The sequence below is a fragment of the Hemicordylus capensis genome, chromosome 3 (assembly GCF_027244095.1).
Source record: "Hemicordylus capensis ecotype Gifberg chromosome 3, rHemCap1.1.pri, whole genome shotgun sequence".
In the NCBI taxonomy this organism is placed as follows: Eukaryota; Metazoa; Chordata; class Lepidosauria; order Squamata; family Cordylidae; genus Hemicordylus; species Hemicordylus capensis.
In genome coordinates, this window is record NC_069659.1 from 311,337,394 (window position 1) to 311,355,835 (window position 18,442).

General features: G+C 44.1%; 1 protein-coding gene across 4 annotated transcripts in view; it reads left to right on the top strand.

Moving 5' to 3' along the window:
- The window catches only part of RHBDD1 (rhomboid domain containing 1), a 41,635-nt gene extending 39,302 nt beyond the window's left edge, over window positions 1-2,333 (top strand). For all 4 annotated transcript variants that reach the window (XM_053313229.1, XM_053313231.1, XM_053313228.1 and 1 more), the window contains exon 7: window positions 2,087-2,333. In XM_053313229.1, coding sequence (XP_053169204.1) covers window positions 2,087-2,205 — 119 coding nt within the window. In that variant the 3' untranslated portion in view covers window positions 2,206-2,333. The remainder of the gene's footprint in view (window positions 1-2,086) is intronic.
- The last annotated feature ends 16,109 nt before the right edge of the window (window positions 2,334-18,442 follow it).

Sequence of the window (18,442 nt, forward strand, 5' to 3'; positions counted from 1 at the left end):
GCTCTGGAAACCTTTGATGTTTAGAAGCTGGAATTTCTCACACAGACCAAAGGGTATGCTCATTTCACACACACACACACACACACACACACACACACACACTTGTCACTGAAATGTTCTGTTTTGATAAACCATGGGTGATTTAGACACATCTGACTTTCCTTTCACGTTTACACTGGAAACAAGTTTCACAGAGATTATTTTGGTGTTATGAAGTGTATTCTCTTGCATTCTTTCTTCATCTCAGCCTAGTCTATAGGTATTAAGGAATAATCAGAATGTTATAATTATTTCTCACTGGTAACTTCCTTTTTAAAAATAACTAGTGGTGGCGGGGGGGACCCCTTTGTATGAACTAACTTTAAAACTTGCCAGATACGTCATCATATTAGGAAGAGATTACCAAGTTTGTCACAGTCGCCCAAATCAGAGGAAGAACTGTAAAAGCCTCCCCACCACCACCACCACCACCACCAACTTATGTTATAGGGAGAAAGCCAACATGGGCAGACAGAACTTGTCAGTTCCGACCTCTCATTCTCAGGCTGGGCATATATGGACCAAAAGCAAGGAGGAGGAGGAAAGGGCTCACTTTGGACTGTGGGGAAAGGAGCTCTTTTTTAAAAAAGACAAAAAGACTTTTCAAAGAAAGGAAAGTGGGTGATGTTACCAGTGTATAGACAACAAGACGGACCTTTAGAGGTTCACTGAAGATGTATTTTATTAAGCTAGACATATTTCAAAGTGGTAACACTTCTTCAGAGGCTCTGAATAAGCAAATAAGTCTTTTCTAACTCTCTTGGGAGTTGCTTTTTAAAGCTGCCTAAGCTAATCAGAACATCTTGTAATAGCAGGTTCAAAAGTACAAAGCCCAAGATCCAGTCTGCAGGCTGGAACCTGTTCCAAATGAAAGCACCATGTTTAATCCCACTTCGTTGCATATAGCCCATTGGATAGTGGATCACATGGGGGAAGAAATTAGGGAGGAATTCGTATTTCTTGTGGAAACTCTGCACTCATCTGTAGGGAAGCTGACCATTGCATTATGTTTCTCCTGAAAGTTGGTTGCAAGGTAGCTGATTGGTAAATAGCTAAATACTGTTGTCCGCCCCACCCACCCCCAAAATTACTGAATACAGCATTAATATGCAGGCAACTGGTAATTCTTTGAAATAATCAGGGGAAATTCTGCTGGGGGCCAAATGCTGCATTAAGACAGTCATTTCTCCTGAAGTTTTCTTCTAAAAAATGCAAAACTTTTCTTTTTAAAACTTTTCATTGGCAAATAGAACTCACAGGACTGGATCCAGCTGCTGTTTTTAAAAGAAAAGTTTAAGCCTGTTGGTGTTAAAATGGGTTTAATGTAACATGCAGTTTAGTCCTGAGAGATGAAACTTAAACTGGTTTAAATAGATAGAAAATTTGAGGGTGGGATGTGGGTTGGTCATTTCTAGTGGTGATAGAAAAACAGCATTGACTATTCTAGAATATGAGGATTTGGGGGTTGGGGATCTGTGTTCCCTTGGATTACAGCCAGGTACTGGAAATTTGAAACCAATTTGAAGCCACAGGGAAGCCACTATAAGAGGATGATGAGAGTGGGGATGTGGCCACAACAACGTGAAAGATGCTCCATTGAAAAGACTCTGTCTTGGTTCGGAGGAGTTGTACTCATTGTAGAGGTCAGCTTAATGTACTAACAACAAAAATAGATTAGAGTCTGATATGAAAGTAGTAGATGTGGAGTGGAGAACCTTCCAAATCCGATAATTTTTCCTATACTTTATTTTTCCATGGAAAATTTCCCTTTTCTAAAATTTCTTCTTGAAAAATAAAAGAAATACAGTGAAGGAAAATGAATATGGTGGAGGTGGGCTTATTTTATAGTATAAGTAGGTCAAATAATATGTCAGAACAGATCATAATCTATTTAGGGCATCAGGAAAATGTGTACAGTAATTTGTGGGAGAAATAAATTAATGCAAATCTCTGAGCAGATTATATGTTAACTTTTAAAAAGTCCTAAAATATGCCTTGTTATAGATGTGAGAGGATTACATTAATTGGTATTTATTTCTCATTTCAGGTGGCAGCACAAGACATTATAGCAATGAGAGGAGACCCTATGGCTTTTGGCTTCCACCAGAAGAACTGTCAGCAGAAGAACTCAGAAGGCAACGACTTAATAGATTTGAGAGGTGGTAGAATTCTCAGGCGATGGATGAAAATATGTGAAGGGCTCTTCATAGTTACCAAAACATTCACTGATTTTTCTCATATAAGCAGTTTGTTTTTCAGAAAAGAATGTTTCCTGCAAGCAATGTATCAAGCTATACATGGTGTGAGTTGTACGTGTTTGGCATGTGCCTTTCAGAGCTTAAGGCTGAAGTGCAAAAAGGGTTCCTGAGAGTTATAGGTATCTAAAAGCATTCAGTCAAACAGGAACAATTGTGATGCTGTCTAGGGATGTGCACGAACCGGTCCGGAGGCCATGTTGGAGGCCTCCGAACCAGTTCGGAGCCGGACCGGTTCGGCGGTCCGGCACCAAGGGGGGGGTCTACCTTTAAGGGCGGGGGGGGTAGAACTTACCCCTCCCACTGCTCTTCCCCCTATGGCGCTGTAGTTTAAAGTGAAGTTTTTGGGGCGGAAGCGTTCCTCGCTGCCACCCCTGCCCCCGTCGTCGCCTGGAAGTCTCCTTAATAGTAGCACGCAGGCGCGCGCCTGTCGCTGCCGTGCACGTGCGCGCCGCCTACATCACACGCACGCACGGTGGCGACAGGCGCGGGCCGCCACGCATGCTTGCGTGCTACTATTAAGGAGACTTCCAGGTGACAACGGGGGCAGGGGCGGCAGCGAGGAACGCTGCCGTCCCAAAAACTTCACTTAAAACTACAGCGCCAGAGGGGGATGAGCGGCGGGAGGGGTAAGTTCTACCCCCTCGCCCTTAAAGGTAGACACCCCCTCGGTGCTGGTCCGGACCATGCACATCCCTAATGCTGTCTTGCACAACTTCCATTCAGTATAATGGGATGAGTCTTGGTTTGTCTCAGGTCAACTTGATAATTATCCTTTTATATTTCAATGGAACCTCCATACCAATTCAATCATGCAGTTTTAACATATCCATGATTACCCTTCTCCTCATAGGATCTTATAGGAGTGCTTATTAGATTTGGACAATAAAATGCTTTGATTTGCAAACTTATTTCTCCTGAGAGCCAGTGTAGCAGATTGCAAGTCCTTGCCTTGCTTTAGCAACTCTTCAAGACCTTTGCTTGGGTTTGTGTGTGCAGGTTTGGGGATTTATTTATGTTTAATGATGGTCTTTCCGGAACCAAACTCTTGTTTCTGGTCATGTTTTCTGTTAATCATTGATGATAAACTTCTCTGCTGCTGGGTGAGGACATCTCACATGGCTTATCCTTCCCATGTACTCCAGAAGGCAGGACTATGCTAATTATGCAACACTTTAAGAGCCTGGGAAGAAGAGCCCAACCCAGCTCTTCTAGTCCTGCATAGTGCTCCAGAGACAGACTTCTTTTTTCCAGCCAAGTCTTCTCTTCCTATATTCCTCTTACTGCTGTATATTCCTATTCATTTCTTCCCAGCATTCCTCTTTTTAAAAAAAAAAACAACCCAAAACTTCTCTTTTTTCTGTCTCTCGGCCCTCTATGGTCCAGATGCCAGGTGCAAAGAAAGGAGCATTGGTTACTCACCGTGAAGGCTGCTTCTTGCTGCTGGGTTTGAGGACATCGTGACCCACCCATCTGGGTATCTGCATCTTTTTCTTTTTCCGCATCTGTATCTTTTCTCTCTCTCTCTCTCTCTCTCTCTCTCTCTCTCTCTCTCTCTCTCTCTCTCTCTCGCACTTGGCTATACAGAACTGGGTTGGGTTCTCTTTCCCAGGTTCCTAAAATATTGCATAACTGCTTTCTGGAGCACATGGGAATTGTAACTCGTTTCCTCAAATCCAGCAGCAAGAAGACATCACGGTGAGCAACCAATGCTCCTTTCTGCATTTTAAATAGTATCCTATGGATACAAATATTTAATGGAATTGTTTTTCTAATATGAATTCTGTTTTTATTAACCCTTGGTACATTTGGGGTGGAATATCCCCTGTCAAACCCCATTAAAATGAATGGGAGCTTTCAGGGAAACTACTTAGGCAGCTCCCATTCACTTCAGTGAACTTATTGAGCAATGCTGGTGTCCATCACAAAACCTTCTTCCATACTGAAGTGAATATGGAAGCCTGTGCTTGTATGGAGCTCCTAGTGTGCATCTGAGGGCAGATCATGGTTTGTGTTTGTCAGTGTGCTGTGGCGAATCTAAGAGCAATTTTCCCATGATGTGTCTTAGGAAGTTCTAGGCATAGTTTAGCTTTTCTAAATAACAGCCTTCAGTGGGCTCAGGCATGCCATCTTTGGATCTTCTGGCTGATAAAAGCAGTTATCTTCTCGGTTGCTGCAATCAAGGCATCTCATTTAGTTATCCTTGTCACGTGCTCCTGGGCAGGACTATGTAAATTATAATAGAAAGCCTTTATAGCCGGATGGGGATAACCCCGCCCCAGTTCTTATAGTCCTGCATTGCTCCTGGCAGGTTTTTTGTCCCTCTCTCGTGGTCGGTTGGAGATTGTTGGTTTGTGCGTTTGTTACTCCCTCTGTTTTCCTCACTGTTCACTGCCTTTTCCTCTGTCTTTAAAAGTCTTTAAAAAAAAAAGTTTGTCTGTCTAGTCTTTCCTTCCCCCACTCCCCCCGCTTCTGCCCCCCTGTTCTATCCCCAGTGTATGGAGCACGCAGGAAGGGTTTTGAACGTTTGTGTTCCAAGGGGAAGAGCAAGATCAGGGTTCCCTCGGGGCATTAGAGCTCCCGGTTCCAATCTCCCGCCCTCCAACAGCGTGCTAACGGCTGTAATCAAGCTGAAGACTGCAGAAGTCTCCAGCCTCCCTGTTCCTTTCTCGGCGGTCTCTGGTCTGTCCGAGCAGGCAGTGAGAGAGGTTCCCTGCCGTCTCCCGCCTGCGAGCGGTGAGAGCAGGAACAAGACGGAAGGGGAGCAAGAAGGCAGCCTGCCGCAGAAGCACCTGACGCGCAGCTTGGCAGCTGCAATTAACTCAGAACAAAAGCGGAGGGAGGAGCAGGCACAAGCTGCATTTGCGCTTCTCAACAAAAGGCTGAAAACGGGGGTGGCCAGGCCTCTCACTAATCCTCCTCCTTCACAAGCTGAGATTAGAGCGATAGCGGAGGGAGTCCAAATGGCGGCAAAATCGGGTGCCTCAGAAGGAGGACAAGATGGCGGCCGCTCACAAAGCGCTTCAGAAAAGCCCACCAAAATGTCTGATGCGACGCAGGGTGACGAGGAGCTGCTGGATCCGTGTGGGGTGAGCTGTGATATGGGGGAAGGGGGTTCTGGTCAAGCTGGTCCTAGGCGGGCTGCCCAACTCAACCCTCAGGATATACCTAGATCTGTTCCACCAGAATGGCAAGCTTGGTTGAAAAATGCCATTGTGGATACAGTATTCCAATTGAAACCCACAAAAGGTCATAAAAATCAAAGAAACATAAGCACATTCCCTCATCCTCAGAGAGTTCCTCTGATTCTAGCTCACCTGTACATACCCCTAAAAAGGCAAAGTACAAGCGCAAGCATGTAAAGGAGAAAAAGAAGCCCATAAAACCAGTGTCAATACATTCCTCAGAGCTTTCAGGGGAGGAGTCAGGGGATCCTACCCCCAAGGACATTAGACCCAGGGGAAAGGATAAAAAACTGAACCTGATGCCCATTCGGGATGAGGACATCACCGTGGGTCTGACGGGTCTGGGCATAGCAGGCCAGGACCCAGAGGACCTGGGCCCAGATAAGGAGGAAGGGGAATGGTCTGGGGCAAAGGAGTTTGAACATTCTCAAGCCTCTCAGCGCCTTTTCTCCCCGGAGGATTTTAATCCCCTTATGACTAAGATTATCACCACCATAGGGCTACAGTCTAAGTTAAACTCAGGGCAGTTCAGACTCATAAGGGGGACTTAGTTTTTCCTAAAGCTAAGCCACGTGATATGCTGCTGCCTATGCCAGATTGCTTTACAGAGGCAATAAAAGGAGAGTGGACCATGCCGGCATTTCACAAGAAACCTGTTCCAGCAACTACACGCTTCTATACCTTCCAGCAAGAGACGTCAGATCTACTCAAAACACCCAGTACCGATGCACCAATTGTCCAGTTGGTCACTGGTTCATTGATCCCACGAGATGGGGAAGCCTCATTGAAGAATCTCTCAGAAAAGAAGGCGGAATTTGCCTTCAGACGGGTGCACGATAATGCCTCCTTGGCAACATGGTCCTCCGCAGCTGCATCTATGGCGGCTAGAGCCAGCCTACTCTGGCTTAATGACTTGATTGATGAGACCCCTACTGATCCAGTCCGGCTCAGACAACAGTTAGTTAAGCTCCAACGGGCCCAGGCATTTGTGGCAGATACCACACTGGACTCAATTAAATATGCCTCTAGGGCAGTGATTCTCAAACTTGGGTCCTCAGGTGTTATTGGACTTCAACTCCCATAATCCCCAACCAAAGGCCACTGAGGCTGGGGATTATGGGAGTTGAAGTCCAATAACACCCGAGGACACAAGTTTGAGAATCCCTGCTCTAGGGCATCGGCTGCTGCAGTTGTGGGTTGATGTCACCTCTGGCTGAAGGTTTGGCAGGCGGATGTCACTTCAAAAACAAACCTGTCAGCAGTCCCCTATGATAGCTCCAAACTATTTGGGGACTCAGCTCTCAAGGACGTGCTGGTGGAGTCAAAGAGTAACAGAAAAGCGATGCCTACTGCCACCAAAAAAAGGGATAAAGTTCCTTTTAAAAGGCCCTTCCAGCCCTTTCGTTCCTTTTGCCCCTCTTTCAGGGGGCGTGACAGATTTTAGAGCACAAAGAGGAGCATGGTCACGCCAACGTGTCCATTCCAAAAACATCCCAAATAGACAGGCCTTCAACCAGGGCAAGCTACAAGGCAAACAGCAGTTCTGACACAGAGGACTCCTCACTGGGGGGTCGCCTCTCAAAATTCCTACACATTTGGAGACAGACTGTAACGGACTCTTGGGTCCTCAACCTTATCAAGTCAGGATACAGAATAGAAATGAACTCCCTTCCTCGCTCTCGGTTCCTTCCTACCCGCCGATCTCATTATATTACCAAACGTGCAGACGTAGTCAGCTATTCAACACCTCCTGGATATGGGGTGGTGGAAAAGGTGCCAAATTCTCAGGTGGGGAGGGGAGTTTATTCTATTCTCTTCACCGTACCCAAGAAGGACGGGTCAAAGAGAGCAGTGCTAGACTTGAAACATATAAACAAGTACGGGAGAGTGCAAAAGTTCCGGATGGAGTCTCTACATTCCATCACGGAGTCCCTGCAACACGGAGACCTGCTCTCTTCTATCGACTTAAAGGAAGCATACCTGCACATTCCAATCCATCCAGTAAGCAGACACTTTTTGCATTTCAAATATGCGGGGGTCGATTATCAGTACAGGGCCCTACCATTCGGTCTGTCCTCGGCCCCCAGATTCTTCACCAAAGTCCTGGCACCAGTCATGGAACACCTGCGCCTACAGGGTGTCAACGTTTTGGCTTATCTGGACGACTTGCTCGTGAAATCGAGGTCACCAGAGTCAGCAACATCCGATCTGGCGGTGACATTGGCTACCCTGGAACAACACGGGTTCTTAATAAACAGGAAGAAAAGCCACCTGATGCCTTCTCACAGGATCTTGCACCTAGGGGTGCTTATAGACACCTTACAAGATCGCCTCTTTCTACCAAAAGACAGAATTTGAACTCTTATCTCGGAAACCCAAATGGTATTCCATGCATAGGAGACACCCGTGCTATCCTTAGCAAGGCTTCTGGGTCTAATGGTGTCCACCTTAGAGGCAGTACCTTGGGTGAGATTCCACCTCAGAGAGCTGCAGTGGTTCCTGTTGGCATTCCAGTCGCTCATATCGAGGAAACGTAACATACTGGTGCACATGCCCTCCAACGTCAGGATATCACTTAGCTGGTGGAGCTCCCCCAAAAATCTATCTTGGGGGAAGAGATTTCTAGAGTTCCCAAGGACTATTGTGACGACGGACGCCAGCAACAGAGGCTGGGGAGCTCACTGTCATCAATACTCTGTTCAGGGGAAATGGAGCCCAGAAGAACAGTCGCACTTGATAAACTGGCTGGAGCTAAGGGCCATCAGACTGTCCTTGCAAAATCTACTTCCTCATGTGACAGGCCGGGATGTCTTAATAAAAATGGACAATACCACGGCAAAAGCTCATGTCAACAGACAAGGGGGCACGAGATCCAGGTCCCTGTATCAGGAGTCAGTCCTTCTAATGTCTTGGGCCGAATGTCATCTGAAATCAATTGCAGCCCACCACGTGAAGGGAGACCTGAACTCGATCGCCGACTGGCTCAGCAGAGACGATCTCCTTCCAGGAGAATGGGCACTGAACTTCCAGGTGTTCGAACAAATAGCGCACAGGTGGGAATGTCCCGTTGTGGATCTATTTGCGACTCCTCTCAATGCGAAGCTCCCAGGTTACATCACCAGGTTCCATTGCCAGACGGCGGTGGGGACGGATGCACTGTCCAGCCAGTGGCCAAGAGGGGTGTTGTACGCCTTCCCCCCCCAATACCGTTGTTGACTCGCATGCTAAGGCGCATAAGGGAGCAAAGGGCAGAGGTCATTCTCATGGCACCTTACTGGCCAAGAAGACCGTGGTTTGCCGAACTCATCTCACTAAGCATGGGCAAGCCGTGGCATCTACCAGTCATTCCGGATCTGCTGCTTCAAGGCCCAGTACAGCATCTGAACCCGGCCTGGTTTCAGCTAGCCGCATGGAGACTGAGCGGCGTTTGCTGAACAGGCAGGGAGTGACGGAAAAGGTGGTCGCTACCATCCTAGCTTCATGTCGCCCATCAACAAATCGAGTGTATCAATACACATGGAGGGCTTTTCTTCGATGGTCTTGTCACCACCATATAGCCAAAGGTCAGGCCACCCTAAACCATCTCCTGCAATTTTTACAAGAAGGTCTAGATAAAGGGCTACGACCGAACACATTGAGGAGGCAGGCGGCCTTGCTGGTACCTCTTCTAACTGGGGAATCCTCAAAGGTTCTAATATCTCATCCTTTGCTAAAACGGTTCTTGAGAGGGGCGACTCTGTTATCCCCACCAGTTGTGCATCAATTCCCCACTTGGAATTTTAACCTAGTGCTGAAAGCACTGCAGCATCCACCGTTTGAACCCATCAGAACAATTCCACTGAGACTGTTGTCTATCAAATTGGCTTTCCTGGTAGCTATAATAATAATGATGATGATGATGATGATGATTCAATTTCTATACCGCCCTTCCAAAAATGGCTCAGGGCAGTTTACATAGAGAAATAATAAATAAATAAATAAATAAATAAAATAAGATGGACCCCTGTCCCCAAAGGGTTCACAATCTAAAAGAAACATAAGATAGACACCAACAACAGTCACTGGAAGTACTGTGCTGGGGGTCGATAGGGCCAGTTACTCTCCCCCTTCTAAATAAAGAGAATCACCATAGTAAAAGGTGCCTCTTTGCCAAGTTAGCTATAACATCGGCATGACGTGTTTCAGAACTGAAGTCGCTATCAGTCCATAAATCTTACTGTATAATCTCACAGGATGCTGCCCGCTTGATACCGGACCCGTTCAGCCACCCAAAGGTGCTCTCTGACTTCCATATGGCGCAAGATGTATACCTACCATCGTTTTGTCCTCATCCAACACATCCTCAAGAAAAGTTGTGGCATAAGCTGGATGTGCAGCGCTGCCTGAAACAATACATGGCACAGTCTGCCAGTTTTCACAAAACAGATTCTCTATTTGTGTCATATCTACCAGCCTCTATGGGAGAGGCAGTATCCTCAAGAACTATTGCAAGATGGATACGAGCTGGCATATGAACTCCAAAAAGTCCGTCCGCCTGAACACATACTAGCTCATTCCACCAGATCAGCTGCGACTTCAGCTGCCTTCGCAACCAATGCTCCTGTTCAGGAGATTTGTAAGGCGGCAGTGTGGAAGAATCCGTCCACATTTATAAGAAATTATAAACTGGACCTATATGCCTCCGCTCAGGCAGCCTTTGGGAGGCGGGTTCTCCAGGGAGTGCTTCCCCAGGAGTAGAGCAATAGGTGGTTTCCCTCCCGGAGACGTACTGCTTGGGTATGTCCCAATGAGATGCCTTGATTGCAGCAACCGAGAACGGAGCATTGGTCACTTACTGTGAAGGCTTCTTCTGGTTGCTGCAGTCAAGGCATCTCAGCCCACCCGATTGATATATATATTTTCTCTTGCTCTACTCCAGGAGAACTTCTCATTAGGATAGGTTTGGGTAAAACTACTTGCTCCCACTGCCTATCTTTATTCAGGTTGATTACCTTTTGTTATCTATGTTGTATTCATTTATTCTAGTAGATGGTTTATATGTACCTTCTCTGTATTAACTCGGCCTATAAGAACTGGGGTGGGGTTATCCCCATCCGGCTCTAAAGGCTTTCTATTAGAATTTACATAGTCCTGCCTAGGAGCATGTGACGAGGATAACCCAATGAGATGCCTTGACTGCAGCAACCAGAAGAAGCCTTCACGGTAAGTGACCAATGCTCCGTTTTCATTCCAAGATCATTTAAGAACTAAAAGTTACAAAGAGGAAAGGCCCCCCTGTAGCTCTCACTGCAGTGTCTTTGGACATAACACAGAACCGAGGGTCCAGTGAACCTTTTGTTACACACACACACACACACACACACACACACAATGTGTTTACCTACGTGTCCAAATTTGGATGTAAGCACTGGCCTCCTCTCTGCAGTCTGCAGAAAGGAGGGCAAACTGGCTGCTAGGCTTCCACCCTTGATTGATAGAAAGCCGTGGCAACCAATCAGGACTGAGAGAGGGAGGAGCTTCTTTCCCTCTTTTCAGTCCCAGGGAAGGGTTAGGGTGCCTCCATTACTGAACTCAGATATAATGGAGGTAGCCGCAAACCAGAGGCCCGAGCAGCAAACCTCACTTAAACTCAAGAGTTCAAATTGGCATTTGGTGAGTAAACCCTCGGGTTGAGTTAGATTCTGAACTGCAGTTTCCTACCTTCGGATGTTCAGGTTTAGACCTCTGGCTGCTCTTCCTCCCGTTCCCCATTATGTCAGAATCCAGCCTGTGTGCTGGTGAGTGTCTTCTCAGTTAATAAAGTGAAAGCCATTGTGCCACTATGGAAATTATGTACAAGCACCAGCACTTCATTCTTTTTTTTGTAGATAGGAAACATATTTTTTAATGCAAGGAAAACTACTGCCACCTTTTAATCTTTTTTATCATTTGAAACATATTTTGGTTCTGTAACTACTAGAAATGTTTAAGTGTTGATTTGTTTGGGTATTGGAATGGGAGTTCCCTTGGCAGGGTTCTGTGCTTTAAGCCTCAACATGTCTACCTCTCCAAGGAGTTTTGTTCTGCTGAGCAAAGGTCCAGTGTGTAGTGCTTCACAAACGTCAAGTTCGAAGCCCACATTGCAGTGATGGAAATGTCTCTGAATGTAATGCCTGAGAGATGGGCTGCTGAAATAGCATAGGCCCTTGTTGAATGGGCTTTCACTATTTTAGGAGGGTCCACTTTCTGCAATTCATAAGCCAGAAAGATGACTTCAACTAGCCAGTGTGCTCATTGCTATCAAAGAAACATCTGCTCTGCTGGGTGGACTGTATCCTGATCTCAGTGACTGAACCATATTAATGAAGCGTGGGTTTTCAACCAGACAGAATTAAGAGTTTGTCGTATAAACAAGCTCTGCATTTTTTTCATCTATTACCTCTTTTTCTAATCTGGTTTTTATCACAAATTTATCTATGCTGCTTCCTGGATGGTCAGATTTTTTCTTTCTTTTAAGTGGTGATATACCGTGGTTATGATGTGTATGATGTGACTGAAACACTATCCTGGACAGATAACTCTGAAACTGTAGAACAGGAGGATGGTAATCTCGAAGCGGGTGGATGGTTTCCAGAATCCTTTAGATTGATGATGGATTCCCCTAAACAAAGAAGTCAGTGCTGTTATTTTATTATCTATACCATTTCTGCTTATTTAGTATTACTTATTGTATTCACTGCCACTCAGTACTGCCCAAAAGAGGAATATTTGCTTGTTTCAGCTCTTTATTTCTTTATAACAACTGTATCAAAATGATGGTAACATGCAGTAATAATAACAAATATATTCTTGCTCAAATGTGACAATTCCTCAAGGCAGTCTTTAAGAAATATGATGAAATCAGAACATTTACCAACCTGAAGATCCTGCCTGTTCAAACATGTTCCTTTTGTCATCTTCATCAAAGCACTTCTCATGATGTTGTTTCATTCGGGCCACCAGGCCTTGCATTTCTTTGTTGCAGTGTTTGCATTTTGCGCGCATGCCTGCCTTACCCATAGGTAAAGGAACTTCATTAAAATATTCCCAAACTGGGTCTCTTCTGTGGCCTGCTGCTATTATAGGTTTTCTGTTCCAAGGAGAGAATAATATGATAAACCTCAGGCTATCCACACAAAGATCCCAAGACTTTTGGCATAGTGTGCCACTCTGCTCAAAAGGTTTCACTTTCATTTTTACTGCTTGCCCTTCCCTCCTCACACTTAGCATCTTGTACAGATCTATTCCACTCCAAACAATCTTCTATTCATTGAACTTCTTGAAACTTAGCACTGAAGAGGTAAGGGGTTGATTCTATGTATATAATTTGCAAAGGAACAATGGGATTAAGAGGTCTTTTTCTCAACTCTGTATGTTCATAACATTTTTGCTTTGAAGAAGAGGCATGTTATCTCTGCAGACACAAAAATCACAGTTTTAAGAACTGCAAAACCAAGCATCTGTGATATCTCCTAGATTTAAAAATTGCCCAAAATAATCTTACAGAAACCTCTGGAAGAACATGACACTATGAATAGATTAATGGAATTCATTTACCAAAAAATTTAAGAATTGCATATATACAGCCTCGTGCTACATAATTAAAAACTAATCCTTATTTCATGATGAATAACCTTTGGACTATAATGCATCTTAAATAGAAAACTATCTTTAGATAGATTTTTTTCCTCAAAAAGCATTTTATTTTTTTAAAAATCTGATTTAAATTTTTAAAAATCCGATTTTTAAAATTATTTTCTAAAAAAATAATAATAATTAACTTTTATCTACCCTGGGAATGAGCTCCTTGTCGTGAAGTCGTAGACCTTGAATGCGATAAGGGGCACCTCGGCAGCGTCAGTGACTGTCAAGGTGTAGTAGCCAGAGACAAAGATGCAGCTCAATGTTGAAGAACCAATGTAGTCTCAGACAGGGAATGGCAGAAAGTCAAGGTCAAATAATGTGTTGTCACTCGACTCTGTAGCATCGACATCGAGGGTGGCAAACAGTGTTGCAGTCAGGTAGGGGGGTGTTGCTTTGCTCACCCCATCCTGTCGGTGTCGCTTCACCGACTTAACCTTGTGTTTTTTAGGAGGTGGAGCATCAGAAGCCGTTGCCTCTGACTTGCATTTCTCCTTTACTCGCTGGGAAGTCTTATGCCTCAATGTCTATTCCAGCTTCTTAAACGCCGAGGTCAACACTGATGTCGATGGTCTCGATGCCGGGGATTTAGACTGCATTGGCAACGGAGAATGGGATGACGATCCCTTCGGGGCTAGTGCATCTTCCAAAAGAGCAACTTTTAAACACACTGCACATTTTTTAAGAGTCTGTTTAGAAAAGTAAAAGGAGAATTGAGAACTGTGCCGTGTTATGCCCCTCTCCCAGGCAGAATAAACATTGGTCATGCCCATCCGTGGATGGGAGTTTCCCCCTACAATCTGTGCACCTTTTAAAGATGGTCTTTCCTCTGGGGCAGTTCATATTCATGAGGAAGCCAATTAACACAACAATTTGTCCGTAAGACAAGAACAGCCAGTAAACTGTCCGCGTTTGTTATGCCAAAATAATCCACTGATGCAAACACAGCCAGTCCACAATACTAAGAGAAGTCCTTAAGCCTTTCCAAGTCAAGTTTCCAGTAAACTAGTTAGAAGAAGAAGAGTCGTAAGTCCAGTCCAAGGTCAAATTGTAATGAGGGAATTTTCTGAAAAATTAATTTTCTGAAGAGCCAATAACACCGAAGAAGTGCTTGCATTGGCAGTCAGAAAGAAACTGGCGGGGGGGGGGGAATGGTGCCCAACTGCCAAAAATAATGGTCGGGGAAGGGGTGCATTGAGAAGCTAAAGAATCTATCCCAAAGTTGGTGTGCGCAGGTGCAGAATTCACTTTTGTGGCTGTCCTTGGATCACTATCCAGATCAGCTGGATTTAACACAGCAGAATCTAATGCAATCTGTTTGTCTTTTGGATTTCATCAATAAATCCTCAAGTAAAATGTCTAACATTCTGTGTACAAGAGATAGTTTGGCTTGCTTTTTTTTTTTTTTTTGCATGTTTAATTTGTCAACTTTTCTTCAAGAGGAACAGTACAAACATGCAAAAGCAAAATGGTTTTGGACTTCCCACGTGCAGATAATCCTAAAGCTTGTGTGTATCTGCAGAAAGTCAGTTCTGACTTTGAACTACTTTGGTCTCTGTCGGATTGTACAGCCCTTGCTGCAGGAAGTACTGATCCTGTTCATAATTGCACTGACTGTGCAAACTTTTAATTAGCATCCTAAACTGCATATGCAGCACATATACTCATGTTGATCTGTCTTGAAGCAGGTTGTCTTGCAGCTGTTTACGTCATAAAGTGTTCCTTTTTAAAATAAATTGTTGTAATTGGTGGTTATGGTTTGTGAATTAATATTATCTCTTTTTTTCCTTTTAAAAAAATACACCTTAGCATATTGGGGCACAGTCCTCAATTTCCTAATATGTATGGTTTGTTTGTATATCTGAAATCATGCCAGTTACCAAGCTGGGACAACTTTCTATGCGTCTTCCATGATGCAGATGACTTAAAACACACGCATCCCTCTTAGTTAACACATCCCAGTTCTCATAGTTAAGTGCACATGTCTTGCTACTTTTCTGATTCATGGCTTAAAGTTCATTTCATTAAACACCCTTAAGCTTTATTTGGTCCAACCTGGGAACAAAGGGAGGGAGAGGGTGCGATGGTGATGACTTCTAGTAATCAAACCCATGAGATTTGGGCCATGGGAATACCTTGGGTGTGTGGGACAGAGTACTAGGTGGTGCTGAAGCAATTCCAGGGAGGTGGGGAGGAGGTTTCTAACAGTGAGTCACACTTTAAAAAACACGTTTGAGGTGAGTCGATAACTGCTTAGTGTGGAAGGGAGGAGGCAATAGATAGAAGCAAATCTGTTGTGTGCTTGTCAGCCATGCCAAGAGCTTTGAGAACAGCCAGAGATCTCTAAAGGAGCTTGTGCTGAGTCTTCATGCCTGCTTTCCAGTCTGAGCTAATTAGACTGTAGCCGATGAGGTGAGGCCTTGCTAACAGTAGGGCAAATCAAAGATTGCTGTATTGAATCCAGGCACTTCATAAGAGATAAGGAGAGGGAGTGGGTGACAAACCACAGTAAAGAGAAATGGATTACGATTTGGTGGAAATTGTTCCAAAAAATCAACATTAAAATAAACCATGACTCTGTGTGAGATAGATCGATTCATTCACTGAAACAAGGTTCAGATATGTCTATTGCCGTAGAAGAATCCTCTAGGAGTTAAGTAACATATGAGGAAAAAGAGTCCCTAAGGGGAATACATGATCTGTAGTTAGTTCAGGTTTGTTTCCAAAAATGTGTTTGCTATTGTGTAAATAATTCAATCTTATCCTCCTGCAGATGGCCTGTAGTACATCCACTTTTCTAGAGTCTGAAGAGATTACATTGGTGTATATTCATTCCCTGTGGTCTACAACTTTTCCTAAAAATATGTCTGCATAGCATTTAGTGTATGGTACTTGGTTCCATCTGAGTGCTATAGGATACAACTAAAAGTTGCTCCAAACTCCCCACAAATGCATGAAGCAAATGCCGTGGATGTTAGGCTGCAACTTCATTAATTTGCATGTCTAACCTGTAACATTCTTATATCTGGCAGCAAAGTGAGAGATAAAAAGTGAGGAAATTTGATGGCCAATTGTTCATGTCATGGGGGCATGAGATCTATCATCCAGTCTGAGATATTGTACTGGATTACAAAATCATAACCTTGGAACACAATTTGGCTACCTCCACCATGCTCCAATCACTACCTGTGTGGGCTAATAGCAGTTGTAAAAATCTCCAAGTTAGCATGACAGCAGTGTTTAAGAAAAATGTGGTAACGTGCCTCTGAGCATATGGTGAGTGCTGTTACCTATGCACATAGTGGGTTAGAACATGGAGGACCTAGCCAAATGGTGTTCCCAAGGTCATGATTTTGTAGACCAGTACAGTGTGTTTCAGACTGGACATCAGGTCCTGTGCCCCCATGAAGTGAACATCATGGGGCATCAAATCTCACTTTTTGGAGCTCACTTGGAGCTGCCACACCCATAAATATCATGTAAACCAAAGCTAGATTTTTTGCTTCACTTGGATAGGATACTTCAATTTCAGTGCTGGGTTTTTTGCTTCACTTGGATAGGATACTTCAATTTCAGTGCTGGAGCTGCACTGGAACAAATATCTTTGCACCAACCACAGGAAGTTAGCTATGAAGAGCATTTGTCCCTCTTAGCAGGGTGGCTGATTCTTGCAGGCTGCCCAGAAGAATCTTGTGTAAATAAGCCTTCTAGTGGTCAATTCAACTTTCCAACCAACCGTACAGGGCTCAGGCAGAGATTTTTCTAAATACTGCCTCTGACGGTTAGCTTAAGAGATCTGAGTGAGCTGCAGCCCCTTGGTTGCAATGTATCTTGTATCTGCTGCTAACCAATCACAAAATAACTATTTAAAACCTGCTCTGGCCTTCACTGAAGGAATTTAATGTCCTGAAAACTATTTCAGAAACTTTGGTACAAGCACTTAGTTCTGGAGCTTTCTGCACCAGCATGTCAGCCATGTTTACATGAGAGATTGCTAAACAAAATGGCAGGTAATAAACTCACACAATCTTTTCCCAACAGCACAGAGTTCCTGTGGATACATGCATGGTTCTGAAATGAGTATGTTGCTTTTAGGTGACTCAACACAAGCAGGATTTTGCAAAAGTTCTGCAATACTCATAGGGACACCAGTTCCCCTGAAGTTTGAAAATATACCAACAACCATCCTCAGTCATTGCTTTAAGGGTTCATTTTGGAATCTCTGATCTGTATACCCTCTGTAACTTAATTAAAAACCAAAACAAAACTAGAAGCAAAGACCAGCAACAAAGAAGAATGGAATTTTTGTCAATTTGGTGAGAGGAGATTGACATCACAGGGAAACAGAGGAAGGACTGTTTCCTGTGGATGGCTCCATTTTCTGTGTAAAATGCTGTTTTTAAAATGTGCCATGAAATATTGTTCATTTAAGTGGAGGATAGTATTTCAGTGACAGTCTAAGCACTGACTGTGGAAGTTGCCATGGTAACAACACATTTGTCATGACAGCACAGCAAATTGGCATATAAAGCCAGAATAAATTGTTAAAGCATGAGTAGCTAGGAATGCACAAACATCCACGCTCACTTTATTTTTCATGAAATCAAAATATACAATGCATAAGAGTTTTTTCTAATGTTACTTGTTAGGCCTAAGGCCTCTTTGGAGTACTTACCTGAGATATTTAACAGGCTGAGAGTGAGGAATTATTTCCTCGACTATGACTCTTGTAATGATTTTACCTTGGGACAACTTAAGAGGAATTTGCTTACTGTAGATGTCTAACTGCAGGTGATGTGGTGTGACAAGGTTCTTGTAGACTGGAATGATAAGGCTATGCAAAATACTGTCTAGGTGTCAGAAGTGCTGTGGCATAAAGAGCCTCTTGTTGGTGATCAAAAGTGGGTGCCAGTGGGTTAGGAAAAAGTATGAGTGCTGTCAAACTTGGATTGGTTGCAGGCACAGTTATTCACATGGTATGTTGAAGGAAGGTACTGTAGCATTCTTTCTATTGCCCTCTTCAAACATTTTAGAAACGGCCCCAGGCTGCTGATCACGGGAGCACCCGCCATCACGTTTATGGTGTTCATCTGAAGAGGTAAACGCCATAACCATGAATGGTGCTGCAGTGGGAGGGAGCATTGCACCAGGAAGGAGGCTTCTGGACCTGCTTTGGATGGTGTAAATGACTATGCCATGCTGTTTTTAAAATATCTGAATCTGTACCATGCATTTGAGGGACCTATACCCAGGTTCACTTCTAAAACTGACACTGTCATTCACACAAAAACATATGCTTGTGTA